Source organism: Bactrocera oleae, chromosome 2, assembly GCF_042242935.1.
Source record: "Bactrocera oleae isolate idBacOlea1 chromosome 2, idBacOlea1, whole genome shotgun sequence".
Taxonomy (NCBI): Eukaryota; Metazoa; Arthropoda; class Insecta; order Diptera; family Tephritidae; genus Bactrocera; species Bactrocera oleae.
Genome location: NC_091536.1, coordinates 87,268,642 through 87,290,941, shown reverse-complemented (window position 1 = coordinate 87,290,941; position 22,300 = coordinate 87,268,642). Strand labels below are relative to the sequence as shown.

Below are 22,300 nucleotides of genomic sequence, written 5' to 3'. Positions count from 1 at the left end.
ACCAAGCCGCAACCTCGAACCGCCTCGCTCCACTTGGCCCTGCTGTCCCACATTTAGCTCTGACTAAACCACTTACACTCCCTGTGGCCGGTTCTCATGGGCGCATTTATGAGCCCTGAGCTGTGAGCTGTGCGCCGCGAGGCACTACCACAAATGGCATTAGCGGTCACTTTGCAGTTAACAGCTCGCTTGGCAAGTGCCGCTTTTGTGTTGCGCATAGTATTTCACTCTGCAAAAGAAAATTATTCAAATCAAACGTGCGCGTGTGTGTTTGTGTGAAAACGAAAAGCGACAATGTCCACCATCGATGAATTGGAAATGGAGGAGGGGGAACATCCAGCTAGCACATTGTCATTGGTGCAGTCCAATGATCCACGACTTGAGTTCATTAGCTCATTTACATTGAGCTCATTGCGTTTGAAGCAGGACAAGTGGCATCGTATGATGGCCACCGAATCGTTTCGGGTAAGTTTTTTTTCATAATCGAAAGAGTGAGACCTTAGACTACTAGTTAGGCCTTAGACTAGTAGTTAGCAGTGAAAATATTTCGTCTTAACCTCTCGGTTTTTGGCATAGCATGATGATATTATTCAAAAGCTTTTACAGCTAGCTTGATTTCATACTTCATCGCTCAGTCGCTCACCTTATATTTGTTTCTACTGAACTTGATATCGGGCTATGTCCTTTTCAGTTTTCCATGTGCGATAGAAGTTCATCTTATTTCTCATTACCGCTTTTATTTGTTAGAACTTAGGGGAATAAGTCAAGAGTTGATTGAACTAGCAAAGCTTTATACCTCGAAATCCAGCCGAGGTGCCGTTAGTACTTGCTTATACCTTCATATACGATTGAGTATACTTAAGTTTAAATGGAACCTCTGCCATGTAGATAGATAGCAAGAAAGCAAGATAGAAAGTTCGCTAGAGGGCAAGTCAACAACTACTTATCCAAACTTTTGACTATAATCAAATGCAACTCTTAGCAAGTCAGATGCTTGTAGACCTCGTCATTTCAATCAAAAAACGTTGAGCGGAGTTGATTCTCATTACGTGGCTGTGGAAAAAAACAACACCTAGGTATAAGGAAAGAGATATAAAAGTTCCTTTCATGAGATTCTACAGGACGGAGTTTACAAGGTCTAGTAAAGATGGTAATACAGCTAAAGTCGATGTATATAAGATGATGTAAGTCTGACGTCCCACAAAGAAAAGCCTTTACATATTTTGTAATTCGGTGAAACAAACCTAAGTTTGCGACACATACCTCTAAATTTCTCACAGGAACTCTGAATCATTTACATACTATCTAAAAACGAGAAATTCTTTTTGTACTCGATTTAAATATTAGGAGCTTCTCACCACACACTAAGTACAAATCAGTAATTTATCATACAAAGACATTCATAACTTTTAAAATTCAAAATTCCACAAAAAATATTCAAATTTAAAGCCTGTAAACCGAAGCCTTCACAATTTTCCAGGTCATTATGTTTGATTGGCTGCAAAACGCGCAGCAGCGTCTCCTAGTTATGACGCTCAATCATAGCGGATATTTGGTACCGAAAATTGCGCTCAGTGAGTTGCACCACAATTATGCGGCGCAATCAACCTTGAGGTCAGCACCAACGCCACCAACAACAGCAACAACAGGGAGTGTCTTATTAGCAACACCAACTTCCATCATGAATCCACGCCCCGCATTAGTCAATCCAGCTGGCCACACAATGGCTGCAACAGCAGCGAGTTCAGAGCCAACAGCTAAATCTAATGATGTCGACCCACCAAGTAAAGCCGCCAATACAACAAGCTCCGCTGCTATCGTGGCGTCGGCAGCTGCTGTGGCCGCCGCCGCTGTGTTGACGCTGCCAATGCCACCAGCTTCTAGCAGCTTCTCCACACTGGACGGTGTGCCGCGTGGCAAATGCGTTTACTTTGTGCGTCGAAGCGCGAACATACCGTTAACCGCAGCTAATTTCCGTACGCAAATACTGTGTGGCGATTTGCCGGTGCACAGCAAAATTGAAACTTTATCGCTGCTGTTCGATGAAGTTTTTCAGCCATTGCTCGAGTGTCCGATTAATCGGAAATCGTGGCCGAAACCGGTGCAAAAGGATTTGCAAATACATATTAAAGAGGTGCGCAACACGCTGGTTGAGGTGAGTAAATAGGAGTGGGGAGTTTAATATAAAATCTAAGCACACATCAGATGTTTAAAAGACTAGGTACTTTTTCTAAAATATTATATATAAAATCGCCAATTTATTAATATTTACTTCTGTATGTGGTGAAGACAATTGACTACTTCATTTAACTAGCGTAATTTGAGTACTTTCGGTAAGCCTGAAAACAATATTGCACTCTTAATGTGTTAGTTTCAACCCAATCGCTGCTTTATTAATATTCTTACAGCATGTTCTAAGGCGTCTAACTACTGGTGTTCGTTTCGTTCATTCAGCCAATGCTTTATGCTCAAAATGCCAATGCCTACTTCTCAATGGGCTTATAGAAGTGCTTAAAATGCTAAATATTGTTTTATAATCTGATTTATTTAGGGTTACTATTTAGTTATATGAAGCAACCACAACCGCTCTTTTTCATCATTGCATGAATCTTGCTGATTCAACATTCAGTCTCTTCTTTGAGACCTAGTTGAATTTGAGCGATGACTATAAAGATTACATTGGGAAGACATGAAAGATCAAAAATATTCAGCGGTTCTTTAAGCTCTTGAGTCAGATGTATCTCACATGAGTTCATGTCAAAGCTTTATTTAAAACACGGTAAATTTAGGTTCATCTACAATGCATTTTTATATATTATATTAGCTACATTGAAATCTCCTGAATTAAAATAGTACATTCTAAGCGGTGAAGAATTGATTTTGAAAGACATACGACCTTATGTTTGCCTAGTAAAAAAAATCAGAAGAATAAATTTTTTTTAATTTATGTTTGTCTCTTATTTTGGTTTTCTAGGTTTCAGTTCTGAAATTTTACAATGGTTGGCCCTTTTGTCTCAAAACGCGAGAGCAATCTATCAACCTGATTAATTCCCTTTCTCCAATGCTTCTTCTTGCAATTCTCTATTTATTCATCTTACCCAAAGTGTGGTCAGCTGGTCTAGTCGATGTGGCGTGGCACCTTCGCCTCAATTTGTCGTAAGTCGCCTCAATTAACTTACAAGTATAGTTCTTGTAACAGTATAAAACATTCTCCAAACAGACTTGGAGAAATCTCCTAAATTCATTGTCAAATATAAACTCGCGTCCGTTTCTATTATGTACAGCCGTAGAAAGGCTATTTGTGCACTGGGTTAGGCCAGAGCAGTCAGCTTATCATTTACAAAGTAATAAGCTTAATTGAAAGGTGTATTTGGAAATTCCGCCATCACATGAGGGCTATCAATTTCACATGGCAATCTCAAACAAGCGACTTGCAGGCCGCTTTTAGCATCATCACCTCGTGTAATTTCCGTGTGGTTTATAGCCCTAGCAAATAAAGCTTGCACACAACCCTAATTTCACTAAAGCTTTAATAACCGGCAAGAACAAGCATGTTCCCACATTATCTATCGCTTTCTATGCTCCTATGTATGTGTGTATTTGCATTTTCATTAATTTAATTGAGAATATTACACACAATAGAGCAGATTCTACGAAAGGCGAGTGCAGAAGGGGGGAGGGACGAGCGATCGCACACATGAAGAGTTGTGTGCGTGCCTATTTTTGCTAATTGGCAAAAGTTTTCCTGGCTGACTTTTATGTTATACACGTCATTGTTCTATGGTTTGTTTTTTTCCGTTTTTGTTGTTGTTGACTAAAGTTCGAGTTAGAACATATTTACACGGATGTAAAACTTGTCAAATGAGCAGATGCTTATGTCGGTGTGTATGGGTAATAATTGTTGGTGTTTGTGCGTGTGTACCGTTATTGTATTGAGCCTTGGAGTTACCTTTACACGCACGTGCCTAAACTATTACTAACGCCAACAAACCGAGCATAATAAGCTCAATTCGTAGTTATTCTATTTTCATTATGTAATTTTTTTTCGTATATTTTTTTGCGAATCCCTCCGCAGATCAAGGGGAAGACCAACAATCGCACAATTTTATCATTATTAGTTGCGCCGGCAGTCATCGAAGAAGTGGCAACACACGTTAATCAGGGGTAAGTAAAATGCGATGAGAGATGAACATATGATTCGCAACAAAAGTGAAAGTACAACAATTTATTTTTGTTGTCACAAATTTAACTATTTTTATTTTTAATTTACTCCCATATCTCGATAAACTGTCCCTATTCTCAAATGCATCTTAGAACGAAATTATCTACTAGATGTCTAACTGTACGACTGCACTCCTCAGATATATGTATATTCTTCACTGTTAAAACTTCTTTTTTTTTGATGAAGAGAACAGATAATTTTATGATTCTTTCAGTCATAGTTAAGATTTCGATCCTGTACTGTGAATTATAAACAGACAAAGTAGACAATACACCTAACTCGGTTTTCTTACTTAGAATCAGAATAAAAAAGTGAATTATGGAACATCAAGCACCTTTGGCTCAAGTCTCAAGGTCAGTAATGAAACAGTAGTATCAGTATTATATTAAATGATCTCTAAACAAATATGGGAACTTCAAGATCGTTGCAGTAAAGTGAAAACTTTTTCGCATATAATTCTGAAGCTTTCTTTTCTTCGGCGTTCTAATTTATCTCACCCAACATTTTTTCTGTTAGGACACCTTAATGCTTAAATTTACTCACCGGCTTATATAACAATATTCTTTCAGCCAAAGAAGTTGTCTATTTAAATATAACCTCTCATATGTAAAAATATCGAAGACTCTCTAAAGAAATGTTGGACTAAACCAAGAGTTAATAGTTATACAACCGAGAGATTGAGGTGATTATGTCTGCTACAAGTTGTTTGTTGTGTTCTATATATGATCGGTTTTAGATTTTCTTGAGAAGAGATTTCATGTTTTCACAGACAAGCTTAAATTCAGGTTTCCATTAAAGTTTTATAATTTTCTATATAGTTGGATTCCGCACTGACACTTAAAATAGCAGTGATTTCGGTTGAAACTAAAGTGAATGAGTTGAATTTTATGAAAGGCTTATTAATGTCATAAAAAAGTTGGCATTGGCTGTAGAAGGACGATAACTATCAGGCAAAATTTTTTCTGCAGCTTAAAAGTATACCTTAGCTGAGCTTCATTCGGTTAAAAGTAATTAAATTCACTCGCTTATGGCGGCCCCGAATCATCGACAAATTTTTAATTAATAATGCAGACACGCCTCTTAAGTTAGCACCCTGCATTTCTAGTATCAGATTTTATTCGTGGTTGGGCGGAAACAAGTGCTACAGATCTAAAGGCAAACTTAAATTGTGATTAAGTTGTGTGATTTAAGATCTGAACATTATTTTTGAAGTGCTTTGTAATCGCCTAATTATAGCTGTTTTGAAACAAAGAATGTAGATTAACCATACATAATATTTACAATTATATAATATTGTTCGCTCTGATATTCAGCGCCACCTTTACCGTAAAATCGAGTTACGCAAACTTCTTTAAGCTAAAAATTAATTCGCAATGCGCCTAAAGGTATGCTAAAATTAAATAGATATCGACGAATTTACAAAACTGCCACCGTGAGACTACGTAATTTCTAATTTCATTATAAATTATACTACATTTCCATGGGAATAATTTATGTATTTTTTATATTATCCTTTTGCTAATCGTGGCCTGAAGCGCCGCTACGCCAGATAAAGCAGATGAAACTAAAACGCTTGCTACCCTAAACCATTACTGCTTTAGCTTAACGAAATTCGGACACCAAAAATGTAAATTAATTGTAAATGGATTACTTAAGCAGAGTGGCGGAGAGAGATGCACAGTAAAAAGAACAACATACTTTGTAGTGAAAAATACGAAATCACTTCGAACTTCCACAGTGGAGTGTTTATGTGTAAAAATAAGATAAAATAGTAAAGAAATTATTTCACTTCAGGAAAGCAAAAATTACACTAAAAAAAATATTAACTCAAAAAATTGCATGAGGTACAGCTTCCATATTCCGAAATTCTCTGCTTTAACACTATTTCTACTCCTGTTATTTTTAGCCACAAAAAATTATTCGTCGATCAGAATAATATATATAAAGTGATCTACGTATCAGCCGCGTCAAAACAATTGAATATGTTGACCATCAAGGAAGACCAGAGATTCTTATAACTCTATTATCACTACACTTTTTCAGGTTCCATTGGTTCTTATCACTTATAAGTCCGTTGACCTATTTTAATAGCTCAGTTATTCTAAAGAAAAATAGACGTTTTTCTTTACCATATTCAGCCAAAATTCAGATTTGGGCGGCTCGAGGTGCCAAGAAATTGAATCGGTCTATGACAGGTTTATGCGGTACAATATTTCAAGGCATTGGCAGTTTTAGCAATCTTTTCCTTTCCATCCCCCCATTGTGCAATAACTAATGCAAACTTTAGTATACACAACAATTTCTCCGCCGTTCGTCGCTACAATCAGCCGGTCACAAACAGTTTCACCGATTCTGACTAACTTTTAACAATAACAAAAAAGCACTCAGCGCTGCAGCTTTTGATTCCATTCTAAGCTAATCCCTGTTCAAATATTTCTTTTTACTTTATTGATTTGCTTGAAATTTAAATTCTGGTTGCTGCCGCTGAACCAACACAAAACGGAGTCTCGAACCAGTGCTGTTTGATGACAGTTGTCTAACCATTTGGGCGATTAGACGAATCCTCGATTGACGAAACGTGCCTGAGTATTGGACGAAATGCAAATCAATCGAATGAAATGGCAACAGCTTAACGATTAAAGCCGCATCCATTCATGTCACCCATTCCATTCAGACGTTGGTCGCTTTGCACGAATACAACATAAACAATCTTAAATGGGTCAATGAACACTTTGAGTGTGTGCGGGTTACGAAACGCGGATTGACGTAGGGTTAAATGCGAGGGGCGAAATGCAATATAAACGAAACGGAAGGAGTAAAGTGAGGCGGAAGTTTTCAGAGTCGACAATGATGTCGAAGAATAAAGAGAAAAACCGAAACACAACGTTTTGCCGTTTAACTCTTTCCGAAGTGAAAGAAGTTTGAGCAGACAAAAAGTAATTAACCAAAGTTCATACGAGTTGAATGACAATGGCCTAGGGATGGTGTTCCGGTTTGATTGCCTCTACTTACCATTTTTGTATCGCAGTAGGGAATATAGCAAAAGTTCAATGACTTGACTCGATGTGGGTGAAAAACTGTTCACAAGACACGAGTTACGGTGAGTTTATGAGCTCACATATATATGTACTATACGTATACATACATAGCCAACTAATCAGGGAGTCTTCAGGCTTTGCATGTTGAAGACAATTCCAAAGTTATTTAGCAGAGTTACGCTTAACTGACATGAAAAAGTTCACCCGAGGTCTAACTGTAGTGTTCATTTAAGATTTTCATAAGTCTTCTAAATTAGCATTAATTTTTAAATCGCCAATAAAGGGCTTAAGACCGCATATTCATAAGTTCTCCAAATTAGCATTAATTTTGACATCGTCAATAAAGAGCTTGAAACCTCAATATCCGTGACTGCAAAACACTGACTTTTTGAAATTCAATAGCAGTGCTATGAGCGGATCGAAAATCTCATGCGGTCTCGTTATTTTCTTACTGTTGGGAAACGAATATATAGTAGAATTGTTGACGGTCGTTTTTATGACACGTGCTGCTTGTTTTAATTTCTCATATCATTTCGAGAATGAACTAAATTTTAGTTTAATATCGAAAAAAAATTTTGAATATTTATTTTATAAGATCGTTTATCCCAATAATACAATGAATTCGCCTTTCTAGGGTAGATATCAAAGGTTATGAGCGCTCTAAGATTAATTATTGACCCTTTAACATATTCCATTTCGTTCACAGTAATCTCGCACCAGCCATCGAGCCGAAGTTTCGCGCATCGCTCGAGGAGATGTACATTAATTGGACCACACAGATACACGACATAATTATCGAAAGATCGGAATGCCAGAGTGGTATTCTAGCTCGAAGCAGTAGCCAGCAAATCAAGAGTGTAGTGCTTGTAACGCTCCCCGCGCACGAAATCGCCTACTGGTCTAACCGCAAGCAAAATTTGCAAAATATTTACGAACAATTACGCACACCGACACACAAGACACTCACACACATACTGAAGAGCATCGACTCGCCCTACTACGAGCCATTCGTGATGGTCTTCAAGCGTTTGGTGTGCGCTTGGCACGAAGCCGAGGACAACACATTGTGGCTGCAGCCGTTACTACGACAAACAGCCGCTTTTAATGCTGTCAACTTTCACGCCGCTGGCGAATTGGTGAACCCACTCGTGCATGTACTACATCTCGTTTGGACTAATGCGCGCTACTACCGCAGTACGCAACGTATGACGGTGCTGCTGCGTTGCGTTTGCCACTTGTTGGTGCGGCGCGCCAGCGAGGATTTGGATTTCTCACTACTCTTTCAAGGCGACGCCGATGAGGGGTTGTCCAAAATAACCAAAACGATGGAGGTTATGGAGCAGCTTAAGTAGACTATTAGTGGTTGAATTTCAAACTGAGTGGTGATTCTACACGGCTCTCATTTCAGGTCTCGTCTGTTGGAGTACAAGGAGAAATATTCCAGCAACCAGCAGTTGTTACCCGCCATACCCAGCACATCGCGAATGGCCGCTTCAACTTCTTCGGACAACAGCAATGAAGCTTATGAGATCTGGCGTTTCTCGCCCGACGATGTTTTTAGTTGCACAATTGATGGATTTTTGGCGCAGTTGTGCGATATGTGCACTCTATTTGAGGCTGCAGTATCTTTTCAAAATCTTGAGAAGATAGAATTTGGCGGTCTGCGTGGCAAACAACTGAACGAGCGGGTAAGACAGGTGAGTTATAGTGTTTCTATTCTTAAATGTTATGGGTGAGATTTAAAAATTTTTTTTTTGTCGAAATATAACTAAACGATATCAGAAAGGGTTGATAACCGAAAGATTTCGAGAATTATTGTAGAGATTCATTGACGGTTTCCCAGCCCGTTTCGTGAGACTCCGAGTTTCTTGAGCTGAAACTTCAGTCGCCTTTTGTCAGCCATCACCAATTTCCCACTTGAATTTCGAACATCAAAAAGCTTGCTGACAACGTAATGCATAAAAAAAATTGTCCCCAAAAAATTAAATTTGATGCGATTCCCTCAAAATCTCACTGTAAATGAAACTTTATATACCCCTCGGCACAGGTGCACACACAATTCAAGGAGCTCTTTGAGCAATGGACTCTTACCGAATTCGACGCAGCACAGTTGAATACGCAATTGCCGAGCAGCAGCAAATGGACGCACTTTAAGCGACAGCTCCGTAACTTTTTTGTACATATACACGCGCTGGAACAGAAGTTGGCAACGTTATTTGTGCAGGCATACAAGGATTGCCAAAACTGGGAGCAATTAACTAAGGTGTGTCTGACTTTAATGTTCAAATTATTTGCCATTTCACTACTTCTCTCTCTCTCTCTCTGTTTTTCGCCCACACTTACACCGCTGCCCTTATATGTATGTGTGCCTCACAGCTAACGGTAATGCTTGGCAGTGGCATCCTAAAACGAGGCACAATTCTACCGGAACTTCGTGTCATTGAGTCACATCTTCTTCATATCTACGATGAAGAGTTGCAGCAGCTGGAGACTTCAGCGCATAAAGTACTTTTAGAATTTGAATTTCGTGGTGTGTCTGCCATACCGATCCAATGGGGATTTCCACCCACCGCTGGTGCTCTAATGTGGTTGGAACAGCATATGCAACGTATAGACGCTCTGACATCGCGGGAACTGCATAATTTTATGAAGACAATGTGAGTTTATTGCACATCTATAGCTTTTATACATACATATGTATGTATATCTGAACATATAACTTGCTGAAGCTCAATGAGGTAATGCAATCGATTGGAATTTGCACTCATTCGCATCAACTGAGTAGGCAACTACTATTGCTCACGCGAATTTTCAGCTGCTGTGAGTTTCAACGGGTATTCACTATAAGCTTGTTAAAGGTTATAACGGAAAATTGTAAAATACAATTTTAGACTTTAAATTTTGGTATGTACTTTAGAAATATGCAGGTATATGCTATATCAATGGCATAAATATGAACGGCCACATTAATTGGCATAAAGCCCTACATTTGCTGTCCGCCATAGTACAGTGGTGCAGAGACATATGTCTACCGCCATTCGGCAGGAGAAGGATTCTAACACACATAACTTTCCGCTTAGTTCCGTTGGACAATCAATATGTATATTTCCGAATGATCTGAGGTTAAAGTTAAGTTTTTAAGCAAGTATGGTTTCCATAGAAGTGTTTCAAATCGGATAGAATATAATCAACACAAATTTAAGTATTAATTACTTTCGTTTATTTTTTTTATAATTGAAATGCTATTAACTAGGGGAGTTAAGTTCCAAATTAAGACTCAAACTGTAGTAAATTTTCTGGCTTTACAAAGAACTGTCCTAAATAGTTCGAGTATGATTCTCTTCTTGGTGATCAACCATAAAAACTAATCCTACCTAGCCATGAGATCTCTTATTCTGACTTCACTTAAGTTATTTAGAATAACATGCCTTTTTGATCTAATGGATATTTTGCAGCTTATTTCTTCAAGAAAGATATTGCTATGTCTAAAACGAAAGTAACTTTACCCCAAAGGGTTTCTCACATTCCTAATCATGACTGTGTTAAATCATTGTAAGTAAAAATATCCTACAAATTGGTGTATCGTTCAATATTATTGAAGTCATACACCCAATAATTTGTTAATACTTTCAATGAGGAAATGTAACGCGAAGTTTTCATTAAACATAATTTTTACTAAATCACGTAATAACAAAAACATAAATGTTGCACCAAAAATTTCGAAAATGTATTAAGGCATAAAGAACGAAATAACGATAACACTGAATTTTTAGATTTGCGCCAGATCCAACTTTAATTAGTGCAACATTCTCTTCTGATTTTATCCACAATCGATTAACACCAAATTCTCCCTAGGCTCTTTAACGCCGACATTCAAGCCGGAGGCAACGAAACAGTTAGCAACAACCACAATATGGAATACAACGAAACTTGGCATGAAGAAGGTGTTATCGATGAGGGAACCGTTAACACAGTAAACGCCTACCGACGACTAAATACGCGTCGAGATATTTTGACAACAAAGCTTAGCAATTTGCAATTGAAAATCTGGCACAATTGGCAGCAGACTATATGCAAAAGAACAGCCGACGGACTTGATGCACGTGTGATGTTCTTCGGCGACAACAACAGCAACAGCCAAAGCAACAACAGCGACGGCAGCGGTCATTTGAGTGGCGCTGGTGGAAATTACACCTTTGGCGCAAATTTTCGAAGTGCAATCACCACAGCGTTGGCACATTCGCGCAATCACAATAGCCGCAGCAACAACAAAACTAACATGAGTGCTAATAACAACAACACCGATAACAAACAAAACCGCAGCAACATCAAAGACGCACCGAAATCGAGTGCAAAGGCAAAATCACTGCAAATGAATTTCTCATCGGATTTATTTGGACTTTTACAAGAGGTCAAACATTTGTTGGCCATGCAGCAGGCGATCGGCGTGCGACGCGGCAGCAACGACATTAGCGTCAACAATCTATCAACGTTTGAGGCTGCCGGCGTTATGGCAACCACTCAGGCTCAACATGAGCTTGCAAATCAATCAGCGATGGTGGGAGAGCCAGACAACGCGAATGGGGAATTTGAAGATAGCAACAGCATGGAGTTGGCAGCAGCTGTAACTGCGTCATTGTCAGCCGCTACAAATGCATCGTTAACACAGCAACAAGGACCGAATGCGTTGGAGAGCAATTTGCTGGATTTGTATGGCGAAAGAGACGAGTTTTGGCAACGCAAAGTGAAACTCATCAAAATCTGCGAATTCTACAATGGCATTCGTGGTCTGTCCACTGATGACGCTTGTGACGGCGGCATTATTGGCAGCGCTGCCGAATTGCAACTGATTCGCCATGAAGTGAATACAATTGACGAACGTGTGGCAGAGGCATGCGCTACGCTCACATGGCGCACGTATGGTAAGCGATAAGCGGCAAAATCGTCACTAAAAAAATTTTGTTAGTTAATGGTTTCAAAAGGTGTATCAGTGAAGATTCTGAATGTCAGTCAATTTAGTATGAAACAATCTATAAAGAGAAATAAACACTTAAAAAGTTTTAAATTATCGCATAAGGAACAAGATATTTTTGTATTTAGTGTGCGAATCCGATTTGGACTGCGACTCCATATTCAAAAACATTTTTTTAACCTCAGAAGCTCGAAATTTCTCTATTCTGCAAGATTTGGTAAAAATTTTGAAAAAACTACCAAGGACATATTAGTTTTAGATTTTGGTTAATGTGGGCATGTTTTTCTTTTTAATAGATTTTTATTTAAGAATTTATAATTTACTAAATATAACACACCGAAACCTGACGAAGATATTTCACATTCACAACCTCTTACTTGATCGGATATATTTAATATTTTAATTGAATTTAGTTCTTCTGGTTGTTTTTATACAGTATATTGTACAGGTCTTCAAGTAAAAAGTTCAAAAACCTATGTATAAGATGCTATATACTCACAATCGTGTTTCAATATTCAGTTGTTTTCGAAAAAAAAATCTCCAGAACGTATTTTTACGCTTTATTTCTACTGAACTAACTTTGCTAATAAAATATAACATGTTGTTTTGAAAAATCGCCCATCGTGACAATCAACAAATTCTTACACTTTTTCTGTTCATATCGATTATGTAAATATTTAATTCACAACACACTAACGATTAAGACCAAAGCACTAACTGAGGCCCTCAAAACGAAGGCTAAAAGCCCAATAATCTAAATTAAGAACCTCCTCGCTTTGGCTCTATTAAGCACGCAGCAAAGTACTAATGTGGAGAGACAGACAAACATCTGCTATCAACCAGTGAAAACCTCTTCCCTTTCTGCTCCTACTAATTTTCCATATCACATTTAGCGATTCACTCCCTTCTAATTTGCTTTCCACACAGATACGGCATTAATGCATGAAATCTATGAGCGTTCCAAACGACTCTATAATCGCCTCAAGCAAACACAGCATAATCTACTGGCCATCATACAAAGTATACGCCGTTGGAGTCGTGACCCACTCTACCAACGTTGCGCCTACGGGCGTAACCTATTAGACGCACAGCAGCAGCAGGAACGGTTACGGCAACGGCGCGTGCAATGCGATGAGACACGGCGTCTATTGAATCGACTGTTGATTGCCAATTTCTGTTTGTTTTTCGATTATGACCAACAGCGCGGCGAGTTTGAGGGGCATGACGATCAATGCATACAGGAGGTGGGTTTGTTGTGGTTGAGTGAGTGTAAAAGTTTCGTTTTTACACTCAAGAGTTGTTTTTGTAGTTCTTACGCAAATTTCCCACTGCTCAACGACGCAGCTACAACAAGTATCTAGCCGGTGTGGAGGCATTGATTAGTCAGGAAGTGCGCATGGCTATTAAAGTCAGGTGACCAAATATGCCACATTCATCATATTTTTGAAATGCCATCAATGTCAAGTTGCACTTAAACTTCTTGTACTCACATCATGTCTTAATCCAACGACGTGATTATCATATCACAGAATATACTATACATATCATCAAATAACACATCACTTCATGTATATAATATTATATTAGAGGATCATCCGACATCACATCATTGCCCTGACGATATTGGCATCGTATCACATCATATACATATGTACATTTAAAGATCGCAAAACATTTCTTCATGAGCAATTAATTCATATCAGGTTAATTAATATCACTATCACCTTACATCATCACATCATGTCTCATCATTATCAACTTAATTTTAATCGCATCACCATTATAATGGGAAGATTTTCCATCACGTCACCATCTTAACATCATTATCAAAACCCATGATAATAAAGCACGTCGCTTTCTATAGCATCACATCATTTCTTATCGATGTCATCATTATCAACACAAATATTATTTGGTTTATCGCATCATAGTTCCTTTCCAAGTAGGTAAAATAATTTAAAGCTAAGCAATGTGATTATATCCAAATGCATAATCAGTTCTTGAAGTCATATCGTATCAACATCATTTCATATGATATCATATCGTAACAAACCAATCACTCATCACTATCACAAGATTTTTTTTAAATTTTTGTTGAGTTAACAAATCAATAAAGCCTACAAAAGACTTAAAAAATACAAATTACAGCAGCGTTGCCATATATATCTCAATTTTGCTTGCATTCAAAATTTTTATGCTATGAATACTTTTAATTAGAGTTTTTTGAGAGAGAGAATAGATTTTTTTTTTATTGAAAGTGATAATGAAATATATCAGTTTTTTTAATAGTTTAATTATTTTTGAATATAATGGAAATTCCAACTAATTTCAACGATTGATTTAAAAAAAATTAAGGCATTTAATCAGAATTATTAAGGAAATTTTAAATATATAACGTTATAGGTTAAATCTTAAACCTAGCAAGGGTTTTCTTGAACTAATTAAAGTAAATACTCAAATATTTTGAGTCATAAATAAAATCACCATATTTTTGCTGCAAAAACTTAATTTTATAAATTCCCAGTAAAAAAAAACTGGAGCTGCTAAAAGGCAGAGTGCACTTTTTTTGAAATCTAAATAACCATAAATTTACACATTTTTAATATATTATTTGACGTAATCAAACACCCACCAAGCTCTTAAGGCGCTTATGTACTTCACATTCCACGCCGATTTTATTATTTTAAAACTTCAAAATCGCCTAAAATACTCATTTCAATTGAAGCAGCGAAAAGTGCTCTTCAATCACCGGCCACATTATTTCCCTTTATTACATTACTGCCTCTCGTTGTTATAAATTTAACAAGTTCAACAAAAAGTTGCATATGTCCTTGCACAAACACCCGCATACAAAATGGTTGGCCGCAAAAACCCAAATATGCGAATGCCAAAGCAGCGCAACGACATGCAAGTCTGCAGCCACACGCGCACAGCCGCTATTCTATTGCACGCTGTTGGCATATTTCATTTGCCACAACACCCCCACCTCCAACTCCAACTCCACCCCGTTCGCTAGCACACGGCAAGCGCTGATGTATGTCGGTTTCTGTTTTTATTTTATTTTAACACACTTTAATGTTTTCACATTTAATGCCGCGAGTTTTTGCCAACATGCCACACCGCTGCCGCTATGTTTGTTTGCAACGCTTGCGTGCAGCTCACTCAATATGCACTCAATTTAATTTGCACATCACTCATACGCTCCGTCGCATGCGGCGGTCGACCGCCTGCTCGCCCCTTTTTCTTCCGCACAGTTTGGCGTATTTTCACAACCGAATGGTGAACGCCAGCGAAAATGAAGAGTTGTCAACTAGAGCAACAAAAACAACACACTTCACGGCAGCAAATACGTCAACTGCCAGCACACCTGCCCAAGTTGGCGATGACGATGATGATGACGGCGCTGACGCTGTCGTTGCGTGTGGTACAAGCGCAGGGGCACAGACACTGTACGCGCATCATAAACAGCCAGTTGCGGCAGCCGGTGGCAAACAGCGATTGTTGTTGTCGCCACGCCCGCAAACACCGTTGCCGACAAAACCTGTACCGCCAGTAGCAGCAACGCCTACAACAATAACAACAACGACTACTACGAGAGTTATGTCTGCAATCAGCAGTGGTGGCAGCAACAGTAGTGCCGTTATAACGCTACACCAACACCTCAACAGATCGTCTGCTGTGTCGGCGGCAACCGCAATGCCACTTTTTGAGGTGAAATTAGAGTTGCTACCACCTGAGACCGAGACGCAGTCGGAGACGACGGCGGCGTCGGATGTGTGGCATACAAATACGGAAATACGCTTCGTGCCATCATTCAACGTGAGTGTTGAAAATAATTTTCAGCAAATCGTCGAGCAGCTACTAGAGGACATACACCAGACTAGCCACGGTTGCATGCCGCGGCGTATTGTTGACGACAAGTCGCTGTCTGATGACAATGAAGACAACGACGGCAGCGCCGAAGACGAAGGTGCACATAATGGCAACAATAACAATCATTTAAATGATGACGATGGCGCTGTGGTAGAAACCGTTGAATGCAATAATAATGATTACGTTCTGCAAGCCGAAAACTTGCGAAGCTTCGCAATATTGCAACACAGACGACGCACGGAAGAGGACCGAAATCAGCGACAGACACGAAATGCGAGTTTGTCAACGTTACATGCGGTAGCTGTGGCGAAGCGTCTACAGCTACAGGAAATAGCGACTAAAGCGGTGCGATCACAGAAGGTTAACGGAGACCAAACAGGTGAAAAAAATATTAGTTTTATGGTACCATATATCCGAAACCGCAACTAGTATACGCCTAAACTGTGAGCTTGGTTGGTGAAATATTTATTTTCCAACTGATTATTTATACTTAATTTTAAAATTTTAAACATAGTCAAGGATGCGAATATTTCAAAGATATCGTTGAACTTTACCCTAAGCTTTATAACCTCAAAGTTACTTAGATTGGCAAGATCCAATGCTGAATCATCTTGATTTCCAGATGGAGCTTAAAAATGAAGCAAAATACACCTCTTAATAAGGAAGCTTCTCGGTTTTAATATAAGCCTCTAGCAGTGCAATAGTTGACGCTGAAGTCCTCCAGAATTAGGTTTGAGAAAGTTCCCTAACTTTGTCATTCCCGTAGACAGTCGGGTCTACGTAACTGAAATGGTCCCGGATTGGGATCTCCCAGTCAAAGCGGATCCTTTCTCAAAATTATTCGAGGAATATTTTCTGTCGTTCGGAGACATATCTGTAAGCAAAGCAAATAGAAAATCAAATTAAAACCCGTTATACAAAAAAAAGTTCAGTTCAAGACATATATGTATATAAATATATTTACGTACAAGTGTAACATAGATAAGCTCAATTATGCTCACGTCACTCTCCTCGGCTAAACGTACATAATTGTAAACTGCTTTTATTTTTGCCATTAGACATCTCCGCCGATGAACTGCGTCAGCTGAACGCCGACATACTCGCTGCTCTCACAGCAACCATATGCGAGGCGCGACTCTTCGCGGCGCAATTCAATGCATACGCCTTTCTGTGGGAACAACAGCGGGAACAGGTGCTACAAGCCACCTTACGAGTCGCGCGCGAAAAGGAAGCTGTCACTGGAAAAGGTTACGCCATCATGGAGGCATTCAAAATGCAGGTGAGTCACCCCTTATACAAGTATGTATATATGTCTAGAAAGTTACTTTGGTGGCACATTACACATTATGAAGAAGAAGCACAGCCAAGACAGCCAAGATTGTCTACTCACAAGATTGGTGAACAAAAAGCTTTCGACCTCCATTATTCTTGTCATGTCAGAATACTTTGTCTGCAGTGTTTTTGTTCTCCAGTAACAGTACTTGAGTGCAATGGCCTGTCATCAATGGCAAATTGGCTCCTTTTCATATAAAATAACTTCTGCAGCTTGAAAACCTTAGAATATATATATATTTAAAGTATGTAACAAATCGCATTCAATATTTTCTCCTTCTTTATTAAAAGTAATAAATATTCTTAAATCTTTTAACTATTTGGAAATATATATGCTTATTCATCAGATTATCCAACAGAACGCCCAGAATATGTATTTCTGCGAAAGAGAGCAGATTCCTAGAAATAACTTTTAGAATTATGTTTACCATGAATCTTTTAAAGTCTTCGAAGAATTAAGAACTAATATATATATGTCGTCGTCGAGTCAAATTACTATAGAAGTGAGACAAAAGAGCGGTCAATCAATCTGTCTAGCTTTGGAAATCTTAAATATTTTTTGGACTTACTTTGTACTCTTCACATGAAAAATTTTCCAACTGGAGACGGTTGTAAGTTTCGAAAAGCAGGTTTTTGAGCTTTCCATTCGTTAGAGCATTCGTATTTTCACTTCGGGCAACTAAGATGATTAGAATGCTCAGGCTGTTCTCCACTTCTTTAAGAAACTGAAGATAATACATTGAAATCATTATAATGAAATTATAAGGATTATTTTAAAAACCCCGAAAGAAATTAACTCGGCAATTCAACAATCTAAAATTTGGTTTCTGGAATAAACAGTTTATATTCTAGTCTAATCATATAGATTTTTAAGCGATCGGACATCTTTAGCTGAAGTAAAGCTTTCAAAATTGTTCGAAGATTATATTTACAAACTAAAAGCATTACTTCCGCAAGAATAACACTTCCAAAATTTACTCAAATTTACTTACGTACATACTCGTACATAAATATCAGTTTGTATATAATTTTTAAGCTGCCGGCGATCCTTAAAATAACTGAAGCGATTATGTTTAGCACATCAGCATAATCAACCAAGAGTGATGTTAAACAATTTTCCAATTATCTTCAAAACTCGTTTATATGCATACTAGCCTACAAGCATTCTCACACACATACCAACACATTGACTTGAGGGTCAAAAGCAGCGATGAACTCTCATAACCACAGCACATCATTCATCGTCCCTTCTTATACTTTTCTTTGGTTTAGTTCTAAGACCAACATTTACACAAACAAACATCCACTCGAATGTACTGGCATTTTGTTTAGATGGCATCCCTGTCACTTGTCATCTTGTGGCCCATTACTGTAAATTGGCCAAGCATTTATCAAATATAATGGGTCATCTGGGTGTGACTTAACGAACGCTGATAATCAATATGAGTTCCTGTGAATGCCAAAAATAACATAAGTTCTCGTACATCTGGAGTTGAACTTTTTTAAAGCCATAAACTAGCACACATATTTATGTCACCAGATTAATTATAACTCTCTGACAAGTTTACTTCGAATGACATTTTGATTAGTTCAAAACCTCTGTGTCGTTTGGTAATTTAAAATAACGGAATTTACTTCAATTATAACGGAATTCGCTATTGCAATATTATGCTGCAGTTAAGCAAGCCTGTGATTATTTATAGTGACATAACGGTTGGTTGGTGAGGTCTGGAACCAGTTGATTTTGTCGATAATTCTGCTGATATCTACAGACTAGTTTTGTTGATAGTCAGTCCAGCTAATCTATATGATCGTATCATAGTTTAACTTTTACTAAAAAGTTAAAAGAAGTAAACCCATTGTCCCATATCTGTAATATGTTCTATATTAGATACTTATTTTGGTACCAAATATAGGCTTTGTAGTCATAATTAGAAAGATCCTTTTTTGGTAAAAAATACACAATTTTTCGATTGCCATTATTGAGGTAATTTCACATAAAACCCTCATCCCTTTTGCCAAAACCTGGAATCGATTCCCACAACCTTCTCTTGAGGGGAATTTTTCACCAGCAACAACAAGCTTCCGGAGTCATTACCGATATGTATGGCCTGCTGTTGTCCTGTTGGTACACAATTCTCCTCCTATTGGCCAAAGCTAGCCGCCTCTGGGCAATTGCTTCCCTCAGTTTTATTATTTTTCCTTAGTTAGTGTTTCACGATCCCAAGCAATAACGAGTGCTCCCGAAAGAAGATTCTGACCAAATTTCGTAGACGGAAAGAAAGGGAAAAAACTACTAATTTATAAAAACAAAACATAATTCCGAAGAGGGTCACAGGTTTGCACCATAAACGCTCTCAGTATTTCTCGAATTGTTTGAACATACCAGAACTGCGTGGTTCTGAGGATGGTATAGGATTGCTTAAGATTAAAATATTGTCGATATTTAATGTGACTTGTTACCTAGGAAATAACTTGGATCATCAAAAAATCCACTCTCATACATTACGTATGAGTAAAACCACGTCAAGTGGGGGGAGGGGAGGGTCCACTTGACAATATGAAAAAAAAAATTTAAACTCATATATATTTTCTCAAAGTACAAGTATTGAACTATAACTCCTGAAAATTTCACTAAAAAATCACCAATAGTTTTCTAATTATTAATTTTTGAACTAAAAGTAGCAAAAATTTTCAATTAAAAAAGAATTGTTAAAATTAAAATTTAAAAAAACTGAGCGGGGGATTACTTGTTCATGGTGACTACTTTATGAAAAAATACTCACATTCAAATGCGATGATCAAGTGGAAAATGGGGAGTTCACTTGACGTATTTTTACTCGTATATTAAATATTAATGAGTTACCTATTATTGTAGATCACAATTAGCATGGAACATTTTGAACCATTGTTTTCCGAGAGCCTTTTTTGAATGGAACAAAAATTTTGATTGTAAGTAATAGTGGCCCAAACTTATTGCAGTTTCGCGGCACTAAAATGATGTTGAGTTGTAGTTTTGAAACCTTCTGCGATATATGAATGAAGTTATCCAGGTTCTATAGGAAGAACGAACATAAAAATGTGGCATAAAGTTTACTTATATCGTCACGCACTTGAGTTCGTTTTACCTGGTTTTTATTGTCTATATGACAGGTCGTTTTAAAAGAAAATATCGAAGGGGTAAGAAATAAGTAAAAATAATCCTATAAAACTCTAAAACACATTAGTTGATTACTTAAATATCTCTACTGGCATGTCTGAGTTTATAACTAATACAAATAAGTGTTGCGCCGAAATTTGAGGAAAATGTGGTGGAGAAGTTCCCGTATTTCCTTGCTTCAAACAAATAGTAAAAACGTTCGAATAAGATTTTGCTAATCCTAGTTGACAGCAATAAATTAATTTTTATAAAAATCTTATACCTGGACTTGAAAGATCATAGAGAAGTGACAGACAAAAAAAATGATGCCATAGTAGAAAATCTTCATATATTTAAAATAAACACCCAAGCAATTCTAAATAAAAGTTTGAAGACTTAATTAATTTAAACTTAAGACATAAACTTCTTGAACCACACTATAGTTATGTGTTATAGTATAGTATGGAGTACTAGTAAAGAACGGATTTCTAACAGAATAATTATTTAATTTTTTTGGTAATTTATCTTTATGTTATAGCCAAATGACCAATTCTCCTTCTCAACAAAATCGATTTCAACATCTAGCGCAGAAAAGCTTCATGTGGGCTACAGAAACCGCAATATAAAATGCATCATATGGTTGATATTGATACGAGTGTAAATAATAAATTAAAGTACACAATGTGAGTGAAGTTTATTTATTATAACAGCCAGAAAGCAACAACAACCATCCCAAGAAATATCGAAAAGTTAATAGGCACCACAGTAGTCGCTCGAAGTGACCAAAAGCACTGCGATTCACAAAAAGCAACTGTTTGCCACCTAATTTATGACTGGCAATCGGTGCGAGTATTGACTCAGCTGTTCATAATGCATGCAATTTTAGTTGGCTAATTTCTCAAGAGGTGATGAGTTGGCCAATTTCGAGTTGCTGCTGAGGCCGGCTGCTGCTTAGTGTAGGCTCATACAGCAACCGAGCCGGAACCGCATTAGTATGCGCACTAAAACCACGCAGCGATTACCAAAAGCCATTTGGTTTCAAATAACACATACATACATATGCGCACACATACATCATTACACAATGGGCATGCATATTTTCCTCGCTATCAACCCGGCAGCTTTTCTCATTTATTTACTAGGCTTAGTTAGTGCATTCGCCAAAAATGTGTGTGCATGTATGTGAACGGAACACATTTATAACCAACGGTCATTGCTGTCGAGTGTGTGATTGCAAAATGTATTGGCTGCGTGCGCATTAAATTAAAATACCCAAATTAAGCGCCCGTTCCTCATATACTCGTAGTTCATTGGATGAAGTTGGTAGGCACTACCATTAGGGAGATGTATATTAAGTGCGAACTTTCTTTTTGGTCTATTCGAAAAAGTAAACCTTCAAATTTGGTGTTAATGTAGAGATACAATGGCTTCCGATCTGTAGGCTCTTAGGTCAATCGAAGGAATGTTTCGATCAAATGTTTATGAACCTTTAAAAGTTGGTATATATTACCAATAAGATAGAACGATAAAAACTTTAAACTACATGGGATTCGAAAGGGAACCAAAATCTCTCATTCTAACAGTAATGCGATATTTCTGCTGTTTTATCATGTGCACAAAAACTAGATGGATCTATATTTAAACGCACCGTATGAGTTCTCATGGTGCGAGGGTAAGAAATCTATAACACTCGAGAATTGAGACTAACGGTTTTCGCAAGTTCA

General features: G+C 37.8%; 1 protein-coding gene across 1 annotated transcript in view; it reads left to right on the top strand.

Annotated features, from left to right (window-relative positions):
• The first annotated feature begins 294 nt into the window (after nt 1-294).
• LOC106624895 (dynein beta chain, ciliary) overlaps nt 295-22,300 on the top strand; it is a 45,202-nt gene continuing 23,196 nt past the window's right edge. The window contains exons 1-13 of the mRNA XM_070109460.1: nt 295-465; nt 1,481-1,614; nt 1,744-2,155; nt 4,076-4,164; nt 7,967-8,608; nt 8,669-8,957; nt 9,308-9,523; nt 9,637-9,917; nt 11,116-12,182; nt 13,160-13,476; nt 13,542-13,645; nt 15,487-16,484; nt 17,164-17,384. Of these exons, the coding sequence (XP_069965561.1) occupies nt 295-465; nt 1,481-1,614; nt 1,744-2,155; nt 4,076-4,164; nt 7,967-8,608; nt 8,669-8,957; nt 9,308-9,523; nt 9,637-9,917; nt 11,116-12,182; nt 13,160-13,476; nt 13,542-13,645; nt 15,487-16,484; nt 17,164-17,384 (4,941 nt within the window). The remainder of the gene's footprint in view (nt 466-1,480; nt 1,615-1,743; nt 2,156-4,075; nt 4,165-7,966; nt 8,609-8,668; nt 8,958-9,307; nt 9,524-9,636; nt 9,918-11,115; nt 12,183-13,159; nt 13,477-13,541; nt 13,646-15,486; nt 16,485-17,163; nt 17,385-22,300) is intronic.